Here is a 19,367-nt window from a genome sequence, read left to right as displayed (position 1 = left end):
TTTTTCTTTATTTCGCCTTATACAATTTGTCATATTAGGAATTTGTTAGTTTTCACATACTGCTTTGGGTCAGAGCGCAGGGTCAGCCATTGTACAGTGCCCCTGGAGTTTTCACATACCGCTTTGGGTCAGAGCGCAGGGTCAGCCATTGTACAGTGCCCCTGGAGCAATTGAAGGTTAAGGGCCTTCCTCAAGGGCCCAGCAGAGTAGGATTTCATTTGGCAGTGACAGGGGTTCGAACCGGCAACCTTCGGAGTACCAGTGCAGATCCTTAGCCTCAGAGCCACCACTTTTTTTTATTTTGTTTTTAGAAGAGTTTCCTTTTTTAACTTCAGTGGTTTAGTTCCTTTCAGAGTTTACTTATTATTATTGTTATTATTATTTTTTTATGTTATTAATGCTGAAATATTTAGTTCATTCAGCCCTTTGGATTTGAGCAGGTACTAATTTACTTTCAGCAGTGGTAGCGGTGCTGCCTCGCAGTAAGGAGACCCAGGTTCACTTACCGGGTCCTCCCTGCATGGAGTTTGCATGTTCTCCCCGTGCCTGTGTGGGTCTCCTCCGTGTGCTCCGGTTTCCTCTCACAGTCCAAAGACATGCAGGTTAGGTGCATTGGCGATCCTAAATTGTCCCTAGTGTGTGCTTGGTGTGTGGGTGTGTGTGTGCCCTGTGGTGGGCTGGTGCTGTGCCCAGGTTTGTTCCTGCCTTGCATCCTGTGCTGGCTGGGATCCAGCAGACCCCCGTGACCCTGTGTTAGGATGTAGCGGGTTGGACAATGACTAACTAATTCACTTTCACCTCTGTACCCTCAAAACACACACACTATGAATCACTCTTTGCTAGAGAACTAACATTAAGTGTCACAGAAATGATCCATCCCTTCTAGAGAACAGTGATCATATGGTTGATAGTTAGAATTTTTCCTAGAATTTGTTTCTTTTTCCAGTTAAGCAGCACATATTTGGCACGAAGCTGAAATAATTATCATAGTAGCATTTGATAACTAATGTCGGAAAGTGGGCAGGCTTCCCTTTCCAGTATGATTGTGCAATGTCTGCTACGTTAGCAGTTTTACCTGCAGTAAAAGAAATGTTATCCCCTCGCTGTGTTTTTAAAAGGAGAGAATAGGCTTGGTAAGACATGGTGTTCAGTATGCCAAGACTTCTTTACTGCCCTCATCTGATGCAGACTCCTGCCAAGTTACATTAAGTCACCACGCTGGCTGTATGATTCCAAAGTACATCTGATTGTTGTGTGATTCAGCACGGTATTTAGGGTATGCAACTGTTTAGAAGATAGTTGATACACCAAATACTATGTTAGGCGTCACACACAGAAATGTTAAGGTCAGAGATGGACGAATCACATGCTGGAAACTTAAGAGCTTAAGGTTTAACACCCTTTACTGGTATGGACACTTGAGTATCTTAAAGGTTAACTGGAGTGCTTCATAAGAGAAATGTGACAGTGAATTCCATGTTATATGTCACGTATTAGGTTGTTATTGTATATTAGTTTTTGAACTAACTTGCTGCTTTCTTAAAAAGATTTCAAAATAAATTGTAATCCAGGGTCACCAGCAGTCATGTTCTGGCAGCATTGGGCGCAAAGCAGTCCTTTGAAGGACACCCATGCACATATTCTTATTCACACTGGCGACAATGTAGCATCATGAGTTTGCCTACCATGCAGGTGTTTGCGGATGCTGGAGGAAAACCAGCATCTTGTGTTTCAAGGCATCGTGTGTTAAAGTATTCTTGTTTGCATTGTGAACAAGCCTTGTGATACACTTCCTCAGAAAGGAGCTATATAAAATAATGCATTTTTTTAATTGAGAAATGAAGAACAACACTTTACATTTACATTTTGCTAATATACTGTATAATAAACACTTCTCAAAAATCTAAGAAGTACAGGAGCCTAGCACATGTCTGTTCGACCCTCCAAGGATATGCCTCCCCAGACCATCACTGACCCCCTGCCAAACTAGTCATGCTGGATGATGTTTCAGGCTGCATAACTTTCACCAAAGCATCTCCAGACTCAGAGTTTGAACCTGCTGTCATCTGTGAAGAGAACGCCGTGTCAGTGGCAGAACTGCCAATTCTTGTATTTTCTGACAAATGGCAATGGAGCTGCATGGTGATGATCTATGAGCACATGTCCTACTAGAAGACATCAGGCTTTCATGCCAGCCTCATGGAGTCTGTTTCTGGCAGTTTGATCAGAAACATACACACCAGTAACCAGCTGGAGGTCATTTTGAATGGCTCTGGCAGTGCTCCCCCGTTTCTCTTCACACAAAGGAGCAGAAACCGGTCCTGCTGCTGGGTTGATGCCCATCTACAGCCCTGACCAGTTCTGCTTGTGTAATGGCCCATCTCCTGGTATCTCCTCCATGCTCTTGAGACTGTGTTGGGAGACATGGTAAACCTTCTTGTGAAGGCATGTATGGATGTGCCATCCTGGAGGAGCTGGACTACCTATGCAACCAGAATCAGCTGCAGGTACTGCCTCATGCTACCAGTAATAACAAGGACACTATTATACCACACAACTATAACAGAGACAGTCAGGAAGGATAGGGAAAGGGCCATTGTATGTAGCCACCATTTGCAGAACTGTTCCCTTTTTTTGGGGATTGTCTTTCTGTTGTTAGTTTCATTTACATCAAAGCATGTAAAGTTGATTCACAATCGCTTACACCTCCTAACTGGACAGGTTGATATCCCTGAAGCTTAACTGACTTGGTGTTAGATTACGATGATTAATTGTTTCCTTAATTTTTTTTGAGCAGTGTATATAAAATTAGTATATTTTAATTTCAAAATTGGAAGTTCTGAGCAACCCACATTATGTCAGACATTCACCACTTGGACTTCTGTCTGATACAATGCATCTCCATTTAAAAATAGTGGTGCATACAAAGTATGGTAATCTGCTAAACTAATTGTGTAACACATTAGGTCAGGTTGGGGGCATGCTTTGCCACACCCATCACATGACAAAACAGCTCAGGATCCCGGTTGGCAACCCACCAGGCAGACACACGGTCTAGTCCAGGGGTGGGCAAAGTCATTCCTGGAGGGCTGCAGTGTCTGCAGGTTTTTGTTCCAACCCAATGGCCTAATAAGGAGGAACACTTATTACTCAAGTAACACTTCTGCTTCATTTTTAATTGTCTTGCTCATTAAGATTGTGAACGCTTATTTTAGTCTTAAACAGCTGTATTCTTGGTTTTTAATTGCTCCTTATTAGCAATAAGATGCAAATTACAAAGGAAAGCAGCAGTTCTCCATTTAGCTTGTTACCATTTATACCTGTGTGTATTTATCGTGCACTGTTTGGTTTAATTGAATACTTGGAATGAAAGTGAAGAGAAAAAAGTGAAGGATTGAGAAATACTCACTTCAAATCATTTGGATGATATCCTTAGAAAGAAAAAAAAAATCTGAGACTTGAGAATGACCTGACATGGCAGAGTTAAAGCACTAACAAGCCATGAAATGTGATTATTAGCAAGGATTGTTTTCTAATTAAGAAACTGGGTTGGATCAAAAACCTGCAGCCACTGTGGCCCTCCAGGACTGACTTTGCCCACCCCTGGTCTAGTCCCACCCTCTGGAAATGACTACCTATCTGTCGCACCCGGGCATTATATGGGCATCCCCTTGGCTCGGTTCAGCCGCTCAGGTCCTCAACAATGACCATCATGTGAAATGGATCACCCTGTGGGTATTGCGCCACATGGCTGTAGTACTGTAACTGGTGCTCCCTCGCAATGCAAGTAATGTGCCTCATTCGGGACACTGTGAGTAACCGCTTGTTCGACACAAAGTCAAACCAACGGTACCCAAGGATTCTCCAAAGAGACAAAGTACGAAAGGAGTCTAGTTTTCATCTCAGGTCACTGGATAGTGTCAATGTCTTATAACATATAGGAAATTAGGAAGTACCAGAGCTCTAAAGACTTGGAGCTTTGTCCTTTTGCAAAGATATCAGGAGTGCCACACACTCCTTTTCAGCGACCTCATGACCTCCTGTACTCTCCCAACCCGTCTCCTGACTTCATAGGAATAGTCACCAGGGACACAAATGTTGCTGCCACAGTAAGTAAACCTCTCAACCAGTTCGACACTCTCTCCGCAAACAGACACACTGCTGATGGCTGTACCCAAGAGGTCATTAACACATTAGGCCTCTATTTATTATGACAAATCATGTTTCTGTGATATATCCAGTTAAATTAATGTTTGATTGCCATATTATAACACTTCTTTTGTAATGCATATTTTTGCAACAAATAAAGTATTGGAAAGGGAAAAAAATCCTGGGCTTGACTGAAAGTGACTGCAGGTGGGGGCCCTAAGTTGATCTGAACCAGAGTTTTTGAGTCAGAAGAAGAGTTTAAGAAAAAGACTCGGTGGCATGAGGAAGATGATAGGGTTAAATGAGAGGAGACTGTAGCTAAGATAGGCATGCCTTTATGTGCTTTTAGGGTAATGAGCATGTAGGCTGAGGTACCCTGAGAATACGATCTGTCACTTGAATAGATAGACCCATACAGGCAGCAGCATTTTTAAGAATATATGTTTGTCAAATGAAAGAGGATCATTTAGTCCATGAGGCTAGCTGATAACTAAGGGCTCGTTTATACTTCACGCTCAAAACGCATATGAGCCTGTATCATGGCTGCCACGCGTTCCCAGCGTTCATTTGACGCGTCCTCTGAGCAGGTTCTCAGAAATTAACGTGAAGTTTGCGCGAGTTGCAGTACCAGCAAAAAGTCAAGGGGGGCGCAGTATGCTAAAAGTTGTAATGCGACGTCAGAAACTCTGGTTACTATGTACATGTGACAGAAAGCCGCTTTGAGGATCCTAAGAGATTGGTGTGCATGCTTCGATGTTTGATGAATGGTTCGATTTGGTGAAGCAAAATGCCGACATACAGATGCATTCATGGTGCTTTTATATTCAAGCGTTGTATATTCCCGTTCGTAATGACACGATACATTTTAAAAGTCTCACATACCGTCTTTTGTGCTGTCTTTTTTTTCTAGGGCTTCCTCCGGTCCTGACAGCAGCGGCAAACAGCAATAGATCGCCACACTGAGCACATTAAATGTATGATATTACAATCTCTGCACATTTAGAATCCTTAGATTTATACTTGATATCACTTTCATGATGACATGTATTAAAGTATGTATGTTACATTTTCGGTAACAAAAATCGGTAATTTCGTTTAAATAATGAATACTGTTAATAAATCCGGGGCACAGTATGCGCCAGCCACTTCGCGTCTCTGCTGAACATATGCTAAGGAGATGCGGTCGGATCAGCTGCTGGCTTGCTGCTGCTGCCAAGCTGCGTGTTCTGCTTGTCACACTGCACATCGATCATTTAAAAGCCTGTACAGCAGCTGTCGTTTTGTCTCACTGCCTTGTCTTGTGGGACGTTAAAGTGGCTCTGAAAAAATCACATATTGTTCCCCTCCAAGCCTTCCAAGATTTGACTGATTTTGAATTGAAAAGTTGCTGGTGGAACAACAGGTTCCTAGTTAGCCCTTTTTGTTGTAGTTTAAAATCTCTTTGTGTATATTTCCATGAGCCAAGTCTCCCTGCTTTCACATGTCTCAGGTCCGCTCTAAATGAACTGTTGACCGAAAGGAATTGCACTTGCCCCTTGCTAGCTTTCCACAGACCTACTCTTTTTTGTCAGGTACCCCAAGGTAAATCACTTGTGTAGCTGCAAAGCTTATCACATACAGTACAGTGTGGTCTTTCAAAAGTGAAACACCTAAGACTAGCTTCACCACTTGAAAACCTTTAGATGACACAATGTTAAAATACTGATTGAGTAAAAGTGGGTACTTGACTCCGATTTTGAAAATACCTTTTAAGGAAATTTTGAGTCAAAATGGGTCTTCTGGTTAACAAGAGCATACTTTTTATACTTGTGCAATATGTAATGTTATTACTGAGTACTATGAACTGATGTTCAATTGCAGTTGTTTATTTAGAGAAATTCAAAATGTTGAAATTCTGGAAATGTACTTGTTGTGTAATAAGATTTGAGAGTGTGTACTATACAGCATGAGTCAAATTCACTTTTGTGAGTTTTGTAAAAATGGTGGTTATTATTGGTAGCCATTCATTTTTCTCATGTATTTTTTTTCAGAATGCTTACCCTATTTTACTTAAACCCGCTGTTTATTTGTAACTCATGTTTTTATGGGAAAACATTTTTAAATGGCATGTACTGTTTTTGATTGCCTTAAAGCTTTTTATATTCTCCATATTTCACATGTGGATGAATTATTGTTTTCATGAAAAAAAAAATTAACTTTAGGCTTTCAATGGGGAAAAAAAAACATCTTTTGATTTCCCTAGAACATGTTTTCAGCATTTTTGGAAAGACCTGTCATCTAGGTGTTTTTACGGTGCATCCAGAAAGTATTCACAGCCCATCACTTTTTCACATTTTGTTATGTTACAACCTTATTCCAAAATGGATTAAATTCATTTTTTTCCTCAGAATTCTACACACAACACCCCATAATGACAACATGAAAAAAGTTTACTTGAGGTTTTTGCAAATTTATTAAAAATGAAAAAATTGAGAAAGCACATGTACATAAATATTCACAGCCTTTGCCATGAAGCTCAAAATTGAGCTCAGGTGTATCCCCTGCCCTGTTTCCCCTGATCATCCTTGAGATGTTTCTGCAGCTTAATTGGAGTCCACCTGTGGTAAATTCAGTTGATTGGACATGATTTGGAAAGGCACACACCTGTCTATATAAGGTCCCACAGTTGACAGTTCATGTCAGAGAACAAACCAAGCATGAAGTCAAAGGAATTGTCTGTAAACCTCCGAGACAGGATTGTCTTGAGGCACAAATCTGGGGAAGGTTACAGAAAAATTTCTGCTGCTTTGAAGGTCCCAATGAGCACAGTGGCCTCCATCATTCGTAAGTGGAAGAAGTTCGAAACCACCAGGACTCTTCCTAGAGCTGGCCGGCCATCTAAACTGAGCGATCGGGGGAGAAGGACCTTAGTCAGGGAGGTGACCAAGAACCCGATGGTCACTCTGTTGGAGCTCCAGAGGTCCTCTGTGGAGAGAGGAAACTTTCCAGAAGGACAACTATCTCTGCAGCAATCCACCAATCAGGCCTGTATGACAGAGTGGCCAGACGGAAGCCACTCCTTAGCAAAAGGCACATGGCAGCCTGCCTGGAGTTTGCCAAAAGGCACCTGAAGGACGAAGACCATGGAGCGGCTGCTGCTTCACCACCTGAGGCCACAGGCCTGCCACGCTCTCGACCCTCTGCAGTTCACATACCAGGAGAAGGTGGGAGTGGAGGATGCCATCATCTATATGCTACACCGATCCCTCTCCCACTTGGACAGAGGCAGTGGTGCTGTCAGAATTATGTTTTTGAACTTCTCTAGCGCCTTCAACACCATCCAACCTCTGCTCCTTAGGGACAAGCTGACTGAGATGGGAGTAGATTCATACCTGGTGGCATGGATCGTGGACTATCTTACAGACAGACCTCAGTGTGTGCGTCTCAGGAACTGCAGGTCTGACATTGTAATCAGCAACACAGGAGCGCCGCAGGGGACTGTACTTTCTCCGGTCCTGTTCAGCCTTTATACATTGGACTTCTAATACAACTCAGAGTCCTGCCACGTGCAAAAGTTTGCTGACGACACTGCTATCGTGGGCTTATCAGGAGTGGGCAGGAGGAGGAGAATAGGAACCTAATCAAGGACTTTGTTAAATGGTGCGACTCAAACCATCTACAACTGAACACCAGCAAAACCAAGGAGCTGGTGGTGGATTTTAGGAGGCCCAGGACCTTCACGGACCCCGTGATCATCAGAGGTGACTGTGTACAGAGGGTACAGACCTATAAATACCTGGGAGTGCAGCTGGGTGATAAATTGGACTGGACTGCCAATACTGATGCTCTGTGCAAGAGAGGACAGAGGCGATTATACTTCCTTAGAAGGCTGGCGTCCTTCAACATCTGCAATAAGATGCTGCAGATGTTCTATCAGACGGTTGTGGCGAGTGCTTTCTTCTACGCGGTGGTGTGCTGGGGAGGCAGCATAAACAAGAAGGATGCCTCACACCTGGACAAACTGGAGAGGAAGGCAGGCTGTATTGTAGACATGGAGCTGGACAGTTTGACATCCGTGGCAGAGCGACGGGCACTGAGCAGGCTCCTGTCAATCATGGAGAATCCACTGCATCCACTAAACAGTGTCATCTCCAGGCAGAGGAGTAGCTTCAGTGACAGACTGAGGAAATCATTCCTCCCCCACACTATGCGACTCTTCAATTCCACCCGGGGGGGTAAACGTTAACATTATACACTTATTGTCTGTTATACCTGCACTTTTATCACTCTTTAATTTAATTTATATTTTTTTATCATCAGTATGCTGCGGCTGGAGTATGTGAATTTCCCCTTGGGATTAATAAAGCATTCATCCATCCATCCTACCGTCCCGTGAGACATTGATTTTTGCAAGTCACGCCCTACTAACAACCATTTTCAAACAAAGCAATGGTCATCTAACCAAGCATTGGAATGCTTTTGGCAGACACACTTCCTGTGCTCTCAGCTTACGCCCGGGGCTGGAAAAAGACAAAGTAGGACGTCGTAAAGAATTCAAAAACATTGGCGCGATACACATGCAGAGCAGGTTAGAAATAATGGAAGTAGGAAAATTCGAAAATCTAAAAAAATGATAGTAAAGATTGCATTAGCGCAAAGAAATGGAAAATATTAATTGGTGAAATAATGGGACAGCGAAAAGAGCTCGAATAGTGTTTGAGGATGTCTGGGGGAGAAGAGAGACAAGGCAGTGAGGCAAAACGACAGTTGCTATAAGGTTTTTAAATGTTCGAAGCAGCACAAGAAATGCAGATCACGCGGCACATCAGCATCAGCAAGCCAGTAGCTGATCGAGCAATGAGGATATATTTGTTTCCCATTGTATCACCATTTAAGAGTGGTTTTGGAGGAGTGACCGTGTCTTCTTGGAGTGTGATCAGCCCCCTTCTTCATAACGGTGCATAGCGCTGGCGGGGAGGTGTCGGAAGGGGTTGGCGAGTGAAGTGAGCAGGGGGCAAAGCCCCCTAGTGCTAACTTGTGGACAAGTTGCACTCTTTAGTATTAAGAGTTGACTATAGGACTGGGTGAATACTTAGTATGCAGCTTTGAGCCATACCACTGCCATCCCATTGTTCAGAAGGACCCAACATTTGGCTAATGCCTTTAGGACTTCAAAAGAAAGACTTTTTTATGAAATTGAAATTTAAGTCAAACCTTAGGCTTTGAGCATTTAAAGTTCACAATTTTCAAAAGCAACAGAGGAATAACATCTTGCATGTATTTTGTTAAATTAACACCATGAATTGTACTTGTGTTGTAAATATGAAGACAGTCAAGTGCATGTCACATCAGATTTTTAGATTTAAAAAGGCCATCTTCTGGTCCATTCATTTTAAAGTGCAGCTCATTTTTTCAAATGAACTTCAGTGAACATTGTACTTCAAAAAGATAAGGCCCATAAAGAAGACAAAAAATATGTATTTGAATTGCCGTTTTGAACTGTCTTCTTAGTCATTCCTGGCTGTTTTGGGTGTAACCAGTTTGGCCTTTGCTCCATCTAATGATTTTTTTTTCTTGTTAAACATGATGTGGCTGGTGACCTTTAAACAGACAAAGAGAAGAAAATAATCTTTTTGCCATGGTTAAATGTTGTCTTTTTAATGTTTATCTTCTTTTGCTATTGACTGCCTGTTTTAGTATATAAAAATATTTGTTAAAGGTATAAATGCAAAAAGTTAGTTTTAAAAACAGCTTTAAATGGTAGAATACAAGGAGTAAATACAGTATTAAAGAATTAATTGAAAAGGAACAACACACATACTATAGATAACTTTGTGGAGAAAAACCAAATCATTTGAATTGAATGTTATGAAGAGACCACTGTTTTGTTCTTTTTCTTTGTTTTTGTTCTTTTTACATAAGCTAACATGGCACACTGAAATAATCAAGTTACAAAGTTTCTATTAAAATTGGATATAATAGTGTTAAATCTTACATCTCATCACATGTTCTCTTGTATTTTGTGCATTTGTTCCATTTGGTGTGGAGATGTGGTAAATTATTTAAAACAAACAGAGCTCACAGATAATGGAATTCAGTGTTCTCCCTAGCGTCTTTTAGCCGGGCGCTCCGGCTAATTTAGTTGAGCACCCAGCTGTCATTTCGCATGACATTGTGAGATGACAGCCGCAGATCTGCAGGCACAGGCAGATCTAATGATCTTCAGAGATGGCAAGGGACGAGCGGGCAGGTGAACAAATACTGCTAAAGCTAATAGCGGGTGTCGAGGCGGAGCAGAGTTCACAAGCAAAGAGTAGGAGGAGATGGGGTTTCGAGAGCGGGCTGTACATGGTAATAGCGGGGGTGTAGCAGCTTAATAAAGTTGCAAGGAGTATGGAGAGGTGGGCGGGCGAGAGGGGGCTGTACATGCTAATAGCGGGAGCGGATCGGCAGTTCACAAGCAAAGAGGATGTGGAGGTGGGCAGGCAAGAGGAGGTCTGATAAAATAAAAAAAAAAGTCTAGTGAAACCAGCCTGTCAGATATCAGAAAAAAGGCGTCAGGAAGTGATATCTCTGTTCACAGCGTCAGCGCAGTCTGTATAGTGCAGCTGAGCGTACAGCAGCTCTCTTCTTGTAAAGTACATTGCAAACCAATATATGCACATACAGTTGTTTAAGCATTAGGTGTGTTCTGTGTGCAAAAATCCTTGTAGTACTCACTGTGGTTCCTGTTTAAAGTGACCCCATCTGCCGTTCTTATATTTGCTCATATTTGCACCTACGTCCATATTGCAAAAAGTGTGCAGAAACCCTTGCAGAACACACTGTGTCCTGAGCAAAAGTTTTGTCACTGAATTGCTTAGGGTTTTGTACGGAAGCGTATTAGGGCCATGGTGAAGAAAAAAAAAATACAGACAATGTGAAGAAAAAAAACTATATGTCCAAAATAAAGTTGAGATGTTGACTTTATTCTTGACATTTCCACTTTAATCTTGACGCTTATGACGAGAATAAAGTCGACATGTTGCTACATAACTTATGACGGGGGTTTGAGAAAATCTAGTAAATTAAACATTCATTTTAAGATGAAGTTTAGTTTACGATGTTCTACTTTAATGACAAACTACGAGAATAAAGTCAACATGACGAATTTAATCTCGAAAACAGAAAAGTTTTTCAGTATTCTGTGTGATGAAACCACAGATAACTCAGATGTAAAACAATTAATTATTTACATTAAATATGTTTGCCAGGTCACTAAAGAGGTCAGAGTTAGTTTTGTATCAACCTGCAATATGATTGACGGCAAAGCGGAGACTATAACCAACACTGAGTGAGACTATGGATACTCTAGGCTTGAAAACTGCTAATCTGGTTGGACTAGGGTCAGATTGAGCGGCTGTTATGATTGCGAAACAAAAAGGTGTGGCAAAACTGCTTAGAGATAAAACATCTGGACTCTTGGTCAACTGCCACTGTGTAAAAACACCGATTGGCCCTTGCAAGTGCCCAAGCAGCAGCTGCTGTACCTTATTTAACAAAACTGAACATCTTAAGGAACCTATTCTATTTCTTCCAGAATTCGTCAGTTAGGATGGCTTGTTTAACAGAAATTCAAAATATTCTGAACATTCCTCAGATTAAGCTGAATATGACCAGTGACACTAGATGGCTGTCTGATGACTTTGCAGTACAGTACAGTCACTACGACAGTGTACGAGTGATCTCCTTGGAGGGACCAGATCCTGGGAACTTTGATTATGGGAAAGCTTCAGACAACTGGGCCTCTAGGAAGAAAAGAAGAATAAATATTTAACTGAAGACACCTTCTGCATATGCAAGTTGGCTTTGAAGAATATTTAAAAATTTTTCTTCATTAGGTTTCCTATACTTTTTTTCATTGTTTTCATTTTTCTTCCTGACAGTGACAATACTTGTGCCTCTTGGTTTATGTCCTAACAATTGTTATTTAAAATTTTTGTTAGGATTGCAGGATCCTGAAGTGGATACTTCTTAAATTTAATAAAAATATTCTTTCACAAGTGTCAAACCTTAAAAAAGAAAGTCATATTGAGCTTTGGAAAATAATTAATAATAATTAACTAATACAAATAGTGCACATTTAATTTTCCACATCACCAAATTTCCCCGTCCTGCCCCACCCGGCTACTTTTTCTTGCCACCCGGCTGGAAAACATTTCTGGGGAGAACACTGGAATGCTTTTCTAAATGGTTACCCTGTTAAGCCACTGCTGTTTTTATACTTATTTTCCTCCTTTTCTTAACTGTTCTCTGCTTGAAACTACCTTTTTCTCTTTCTTTTCTTTTACAAAGTTGAATCTTTATTCATCATCCAGTCATTTACATAAAAAGGAAATCCGGAAACCATGGATATTGGTTATGTGAATCCAATGTGCAGTATTAAATCAGTTTTCCAGCAACTGTCTCTCAGGGTCTTCATTTAGTTTTTCTTTACCACTCGTCATCTAGGGTCTTCACTCCGGGAACACCTACATTGCATAAATGCTACTACTTTGATGACACTTAAGATGGACCTAACCACAATAACTAACAGATCACTTAATGCTTCATGGTTCTGTTTTCAGTCACATTTCTTCTTTGCTAACTATTGCTGGCTGGAATTTTTTTAAGCAATCTTTGGGCAATTTCACCATCCTTTCCTGTAATGTATTGAACCCAAAGTTCATAACTTAGTATTTTATCTTACTACTAGTGACTCTCAATTGGGTCCTTTTTGAGTAAAATGTGTATTTGTGGTCTCTAATGAATTAATGCTGCCTTCAGAACTGTTTCCTGCTTTATATCCCTTACTAGTAGGATAGATTTTAGCACCTGCATTCTTAATCCAGATCCAAATGAGTATTGTAATGAAAAGATGTATAGGGTGTCCTTTCCTGGGATGGCTTTATAATCTGTGGTGGATTATTCGTGAACCTGCAACACTCCTAGCCATTGGGACATACAGACTAGCCCTCCTGTGTCCCCAAATTACACCTTGTGTGAAGAAAGAGCCTGAGCTGCATTGAAAGCTTGTATGTTGTGATCTTCTCAGCTAATAAAAGGTGTCATTTTGCTTCACTTCTCATTGTCACTAGATTACATATTTTAAACAAGTTTATGAATCCATGTGACAACTTGGGCTTTTCCAGTATCTTACTGCACCTTCAACGGCTATCAACAATTGGGTACGCGGTTTAAAAAGCATTTAAGTCATTGCAGGTGATGAGGGCAACAGTTAATTGCTGGTGCCAGTTGTGTCAGCTCATATAATGATTTCTTCTTCCATGGAAGCAGTGTCATAAATGCTTATAAATTAAGTAATCCTACTCCCGTGAGTGTCATTAAATAGGGGAAGTATGTAAGTCACTGCATGCTCCTTTATTACTCCTGTAATTGTACAGATGAGAGGAACTAATGGCCTTGCTGTAATCTTATTACATGCAATCCACTACTCTAAAATAGATACCCAACCTTTCCTGGCTTAGTTTATATTACTCCTAATGGCTCTGCTTCCAAAGTCTTAACGCTGACACACTACTGACCCCTAATTGTGATTCTACTGGATTGTGGCTTAAGTGGATTTAACCCGCTTTACTGATATGCCCTTCTTTACCAGCTGGAGAGAGATGTAAAGGACAGTTCTTCTTTGGCTTTGGATTGCATTTACAAATGTAAGATGTGTTAGCTTTGTGTTCTAAAGTCAAGCAGACACTTTGTCAATTATTGTGCCTTTTACATCCTTGTAGGCAGGAGTTTTAAGGGCTCATATAGTTTACTGTTAGTTTGGACATCTTCTGCTACTTCATTTAAACTGGTGCCCAGAGTGTAAATCCTGTGCCTTGTGGAGCTTGCATGTTCTTCCTGTGTCTTTGTGAGTTTTCCTCCCACATCCTAAAAAAGCGCATGTGAAGTTAATTAAAGACTGAATTTGTGTCCTGTTATGAACTGGCGCCCTATCCATGGTAGTTTCCCACACTGCTACCAGTACTGTTGAGATAGGTCTCATAATGTTATGGAGATATTATCATCATATTAGAAAACTGCTGAATGTTAGTTCATTGTTAAAAATAATGTCAAAACGTCAAGCAAAGCAACTGGTGAGCACTATAGCTTACATCTTAATTTTTCTTAAGTTAGGCATTGCGTACATGTATTTAGCAAAGGACAATACTGTACATGTGTATGCATCATGAGATTGATGCCAAGGGCCCAAATACACAACAGTAGTGGCTTTATTAAATATAAACAAAGGATGGATAAAAGCAGGACAAATACAAAATACTAAAGTAAAGCAGAAGAGAGACACTTCTTTTTGACTTCTTTAGACCCATCCCAACTACTTTACAACCTCTGTCTATAGAGAGAGGTGAGTATTCCATTTGTAGATCTCAAAAGAAAAATACTCCTGTCTCTGACCGCCCATCTCAACTACTGGGCTGTTTAGGGTGGTTCATCGTAAGGCTGCTTTAAGCCCATTTCCAGGGCACATTTCTTTTACTAAGATGAGTTATACGTTCCTAGTTATAGAAGTGGATACCATATTATTTAGTCATATTTATATTTAATTGTGTATGTGTTACTTTTTATTTATGATTGTTTTTGTTGTTTTTTTTGTGGTATATATTTATGAGCCACATCAAACACACATTTTTTTCAACATTATTATAGGGAGTAGAGGTTTTTCCGACTCTGATTATGTTTAATACCAAACACTGAGTCCACTGGTAAATGCAGAAATATACACAGCTGACTATATGCCATTCTGCATTGTTTGCCTATGCAACGGGCCCATGCTGGCTTTTTAAGCAGACATTACAATAAAGGTCAATAAAAGCCATATCGCAATATTTGTTGATCAAGCTAACCTTAAGTGCAAGTTAAGTACATTATGTCCAATTCTTAATTTAGCTGAAGCTCACAAAGGTTGCAAAGATTTAAAAAGAAAGAAAGAAAGAAATACTTGCTAAAATCTTTTACAGCAGTAGGATACATTGGTGGCTTTATAAATAAAAATCTTAACCTTTGCCCAAAAACCAACTAACCGACATCTTCATTTTAATTATAATGTGATTTTTTTTTTTTTTTTTATTCTTACATTGACTATCTGTTTTCTTCTGGACTTGGGATGCAGTGATTTGATTTGGACTGAAATGGATTTTATTGTTGTTATGCTTGCAAATATATCTGTGTATTGCAGATATAAGCAGCACTGAGTGGGTAAAACAGGGCATATAATCCCAATCGTGTTCCCTGGTGTTTCTGTTCATTGGTTTCTTCAACTTGGTATGAGCTCTGACAAGAATGTCCAAAGAATATTGAGGGATGGGGGCTATGATAAATAATCCGGATGAAAAAATGTGAACATTACTTTTACAATATGATGACTTGCTAAGCATCCTTTAGGCACTTTGCAATCATTGGCTCTCACATTATACTAACTGTATATACAATATCATGCCAAAGCAGAGGAGAGGTTTGTGAAACACAACTGTGTTGTTCTAGCCATTTCATAAGGTAGTATCAATAAGCTTCTGGAAAACTCAAAATTCTACTTTTTATTCTTCAGATGTTATTTGTATTTGTTGTAATATTATACAGTGTTTTCATAAGATGTTCTATCCAGACAGCTAGCTTTAAAAGTAATCTGTTGGGTAGCCTAAGACATGACACCCTTTGCCACAATACTATACTATTTTTTTTTAATGGTAATTATGTGGTAAAAATAAAATTTTTGAAGACTGCATTATTCATCTAAAAGCAGTCTTTCACTTATGCTTCCTAAAATGGCAGTCTGCTCTGAGTTAAAAGTAGAAGAAGCAAAAAAAAAGGATACTCCAGTAGAATTAGTGGAAAGTGAATTAATCCGTTCGCAGACCCTTAACAATACCCATTTTGATAAACTTAAACAGCAAATACACATAATTTAAATTAAAGTAACAGAATTAAGTGCTCTAAATAATAAAATATGAAAACAATAAAAATACATCAATACTGTGTAATAAAATGAAAATTGCATTTACTGTACCTTAATAAGGAGTAGTGATGTCAAGTGTGGATGCCATGGTTAATAGATAGGGACTATATATGTACAACCAAACACACCAAAAATAAAGTGAAAGAGCATTGAAAAAACATGAGCGTAACGCAAAAAATGTTTTAACAGCAAGAGCGCAAGATGACTTTTAGCGGACAACAGATGATATTTATGCTTGCTGTGTAAGCACCATCTGTTAATGCATTTTTTCACTGCACATGCAGTTCAAACCTAGAAGTAGTATACGAATTAGAAATATCTACCCAGCAAAATCAAGTTATGGTTCCATCAAGATGGCTTCTTTATTCTTAGGATAGTCTTAAAATGCTGTATATTCACTACAGTGTATGTTTTGTATCTTTTTTCCCTTTATTATCATTTGTATTATTCTCCATTTATTTTCTTTTAAGGTTTTCAATGCTAAAACCGCAGAATTACTGAGCCACCATCAAGTAGAAATAAAGCAGAAGTTTCCTAAAGAAGGGTATGTAATTGTACTTTGAAATATAACCTAATTTGTATTGTACAAAAACATAATTCTATATAAAATATAGTTTTTATACTTGTGCTAGGATTGAACTACTATTTCCATTATACTGATAAACTGTGTGTGCAAACTACAAAGCATGTTTTTGTTTTTGCGGTTTAAATTCCTTGACTTGTATTAAGTGATTCACAGTATTTTTATACATTTCATGTTTAACAAGACTATTTAGGAATAATAAATGTACAATTCAAATTAACTTGATCCATTAAGATAGATTTACTGAAGGCTTTGTTTAAAAGCCTTATAGGAAAGTAAGTGCATGTAGTGTATATTTCTATCCATCATAATGTGATTCATGCATCCATGACCTCACAAGGTACAGTCGCACACATCCAGCATGCACTTCAAGGAACAGTTTAAAATCATCAGTTTCTTATAACACACTTGTCTTTGAGTTCTAGTCGGAAAACCCATTTATACTTGGGAAGTACATGCAAAGTCACATAAACAGTGATATTGCCAAAACTCATGTCCAGGACTTTGAAGCTGTGAGGTAACAATGCCAATCCCTCTGCTACCATACTACCCTTAATGCACTCTACATGCATTTCTTTTAAATTCAACTTGTGTATATATAAATATTATGACCACTTTATTTAGAAAGTATGACTGCCTTACATGCATATGATCTGTAAGCCAAATTAACAGATATTCATGACATAACATACATTTATTTAATCCAATTACTCCAGGGTTGCAGTGAGCAGCACCGAGTAGCAAGGCAGGAAAGGGTGCCATACACATCACAGGGCCCACCTTCACACTTGTTGAAGAGACTTCACAAAGACAATGACCAAATGCAGGATTTAAATCCAGAAAGCTAGATCCATGAGGCAACAATGTTAACTATAGTGTCACCATGCTGATAAGCAGATATTGATATCCTTTCTTTATTACATTTTAATTTTTAGATGATACAAAGTCATGAGTCAGATGTTAGTTTTACTGCTTGCATTGAGGGCAGGCTGGAAAGGGTGTCAGCACATTGCTGGGCCCACTTCTGAGTTGAGTCACATATTAAACTAATCTGCATATCTTGCGAATGTGGCTGCAAATCCCAAGTACCCAGAACAAAAACAATGGAGTTACTGGGAAACTTTCAGACTACTTGCAGACAAAGCCAATACAAAGAAATCAAACCCAGGATGTTAGATCTGTGAACCATTAGCGTTGCCCACTGTTCCACCATGCCATCCCCATTTCAAACATTCGTGTCATGCATATCTGCCATTGTCAAAACATGAACAATTTTTAAGCTGCCTCACCTTTTTTCTTTGCATCTAATAATTTACGTTAAATCATTTTGTAATTGCGTTATCTTGACATTAGTACATTAATATGAAGGGAAACATATGACTGAAAATAATTTTAGATGCTTGCTTTTTATGCTGAGGACCTTACTAACTTGTAGGGTCCACATCCTGAGAAACAACTTTCTTTGCTAGTTTTCAAAATTAGGTAACTTTTTAAAATTCCATGATTTATGTCTGTTTTTACCTACATATATTTGATACTTGGTATAGAGTTTTTATAAAATTGAGAATTTTTTTCTTGTGTTTGTCTTCATTTTAATGTCACAGTTTGAAAAAAAAAAACATTGAATTGTTTTAGAATATTAACTGTTTATATTTTATATTTTGTTTTCAAATAAGATGGGTTGAACAAGATCCAAAGGAGATTTTGCAGTCCGTTTATGAGTGCATGGAAAAGACCTGTGAGAAGCTTTCCCAGCTTGGCATTGATATTGCTAATATTAAGGGTAAGTTCCCACTTGTCTGGAAAAGGCTCACATTTATTATTTATTTATTTTTATTATGTTGAATAACATCTGCGCACAACTAACAAAAATTTTAATATGAGACAATTTTGTCTATGTTTTCACAGATTCATTTTTTACTTACATGATAATGTATTCTTCACAGATTTCATATTTTGAACAAAAAAAGCTTTTCTTTTTGTTTAAATTAATTGTAATATATGCATGGCAAACTTGACAAGTACATACATACAGTATGTTTACTGAAATAAAATGAATTATGTGACAATATTTCTTTTTTTTTTTTAAAATCCAGTAATTGTTTTGTACTTTTATTTTGTGCTACGTAATAAAAGAGAACTGTGTAAGGCATTTTGACAGATTTCCGTATTTCTCTTTCATTTTGTTTTATAATAAAGCTGTTGGAGTCAGCAATCAAAGAGAAACAACAGTTGTCTGGGACAAAATGACTGGTGATCCTCTTTATAATGCAATTGGTAAGACAATGTAATTATGTATATTTTCAGAAAACAAGTGCAAAAGTATTACTTTAGGGTTCAATAGCAGAAAAAAGACAAATTAAGCACTGTATAGACTTAGTTTCCTTTCATTTATTTTAAAAGAATTGTCAAAACCTAAGCAATATATTGATCCAATAACAGAAAACATGTTTCATATATGTCTGGATTAAATTAATGCACAATTTAGTATGGAAGAAATTTGTCAAATTCAGAGATATGGAAAATATTCCAAATCTGGAAACTTTACAACATCAGCAGCATCATCAGAATCTTATGTATATTCTCCAAAGAGGAGCTCATCATTTTCAGCCATGCTATCATAAACTTTTAGCTAACTTTAGCCAGTCTCTTGGCTAACTA

The 19,367-nt window shown here is 38.8% G+C and overlaps 1 protein-coding gene across 3 annotated transcripts in view; it reads left to right on the top strand.

Moving 5' to 3' along the window:
* Positions 1–19,367, top strand: part of gk (glycerol kinase) — an 89,965-nt gene that overhangs the window by 4,275 nt on the left and 66,323 nt on the right. For all 3 annotated transcript variants that reach the window (XM_039745215.1, XM_039745216.1, XM_039745217.1), the window contains exons 2-4: positions 16,594–16,667; positions 18,383–18,489; positions 18,906–18,983. In XM_039745215.1, coding sequence (XP_039601149.1) covers positions 16,594–16,667; positions 18,383–18,489; positions 18,906–18,983 — 259 coding nt within the window. The remainder of the gene's footprint in view (positions 1–16,593; positions 16,668–18,382; positions 18,490–18,905; positions 18,984–19,367) is intronic.

Source organism: Polypterus senegalus, chromosome 2 (genome assembly GCF_016835505.1).
Source record: "Polypterus senegalus isolate Bchr_013 chromosome 2, ASM1683550v1, whole genome shotgun sequence".
NCBI classification, from domain to species: domain Eukaryota; kingdom Metazoa; phylum Chordata; class Cladistia; order Polypteriformes; family Polypteridae; genus Polypterus; species Polypterus senegalus.
This window is presented reverse-complemented; position numbering and strand designations above follow the sequence as displayed.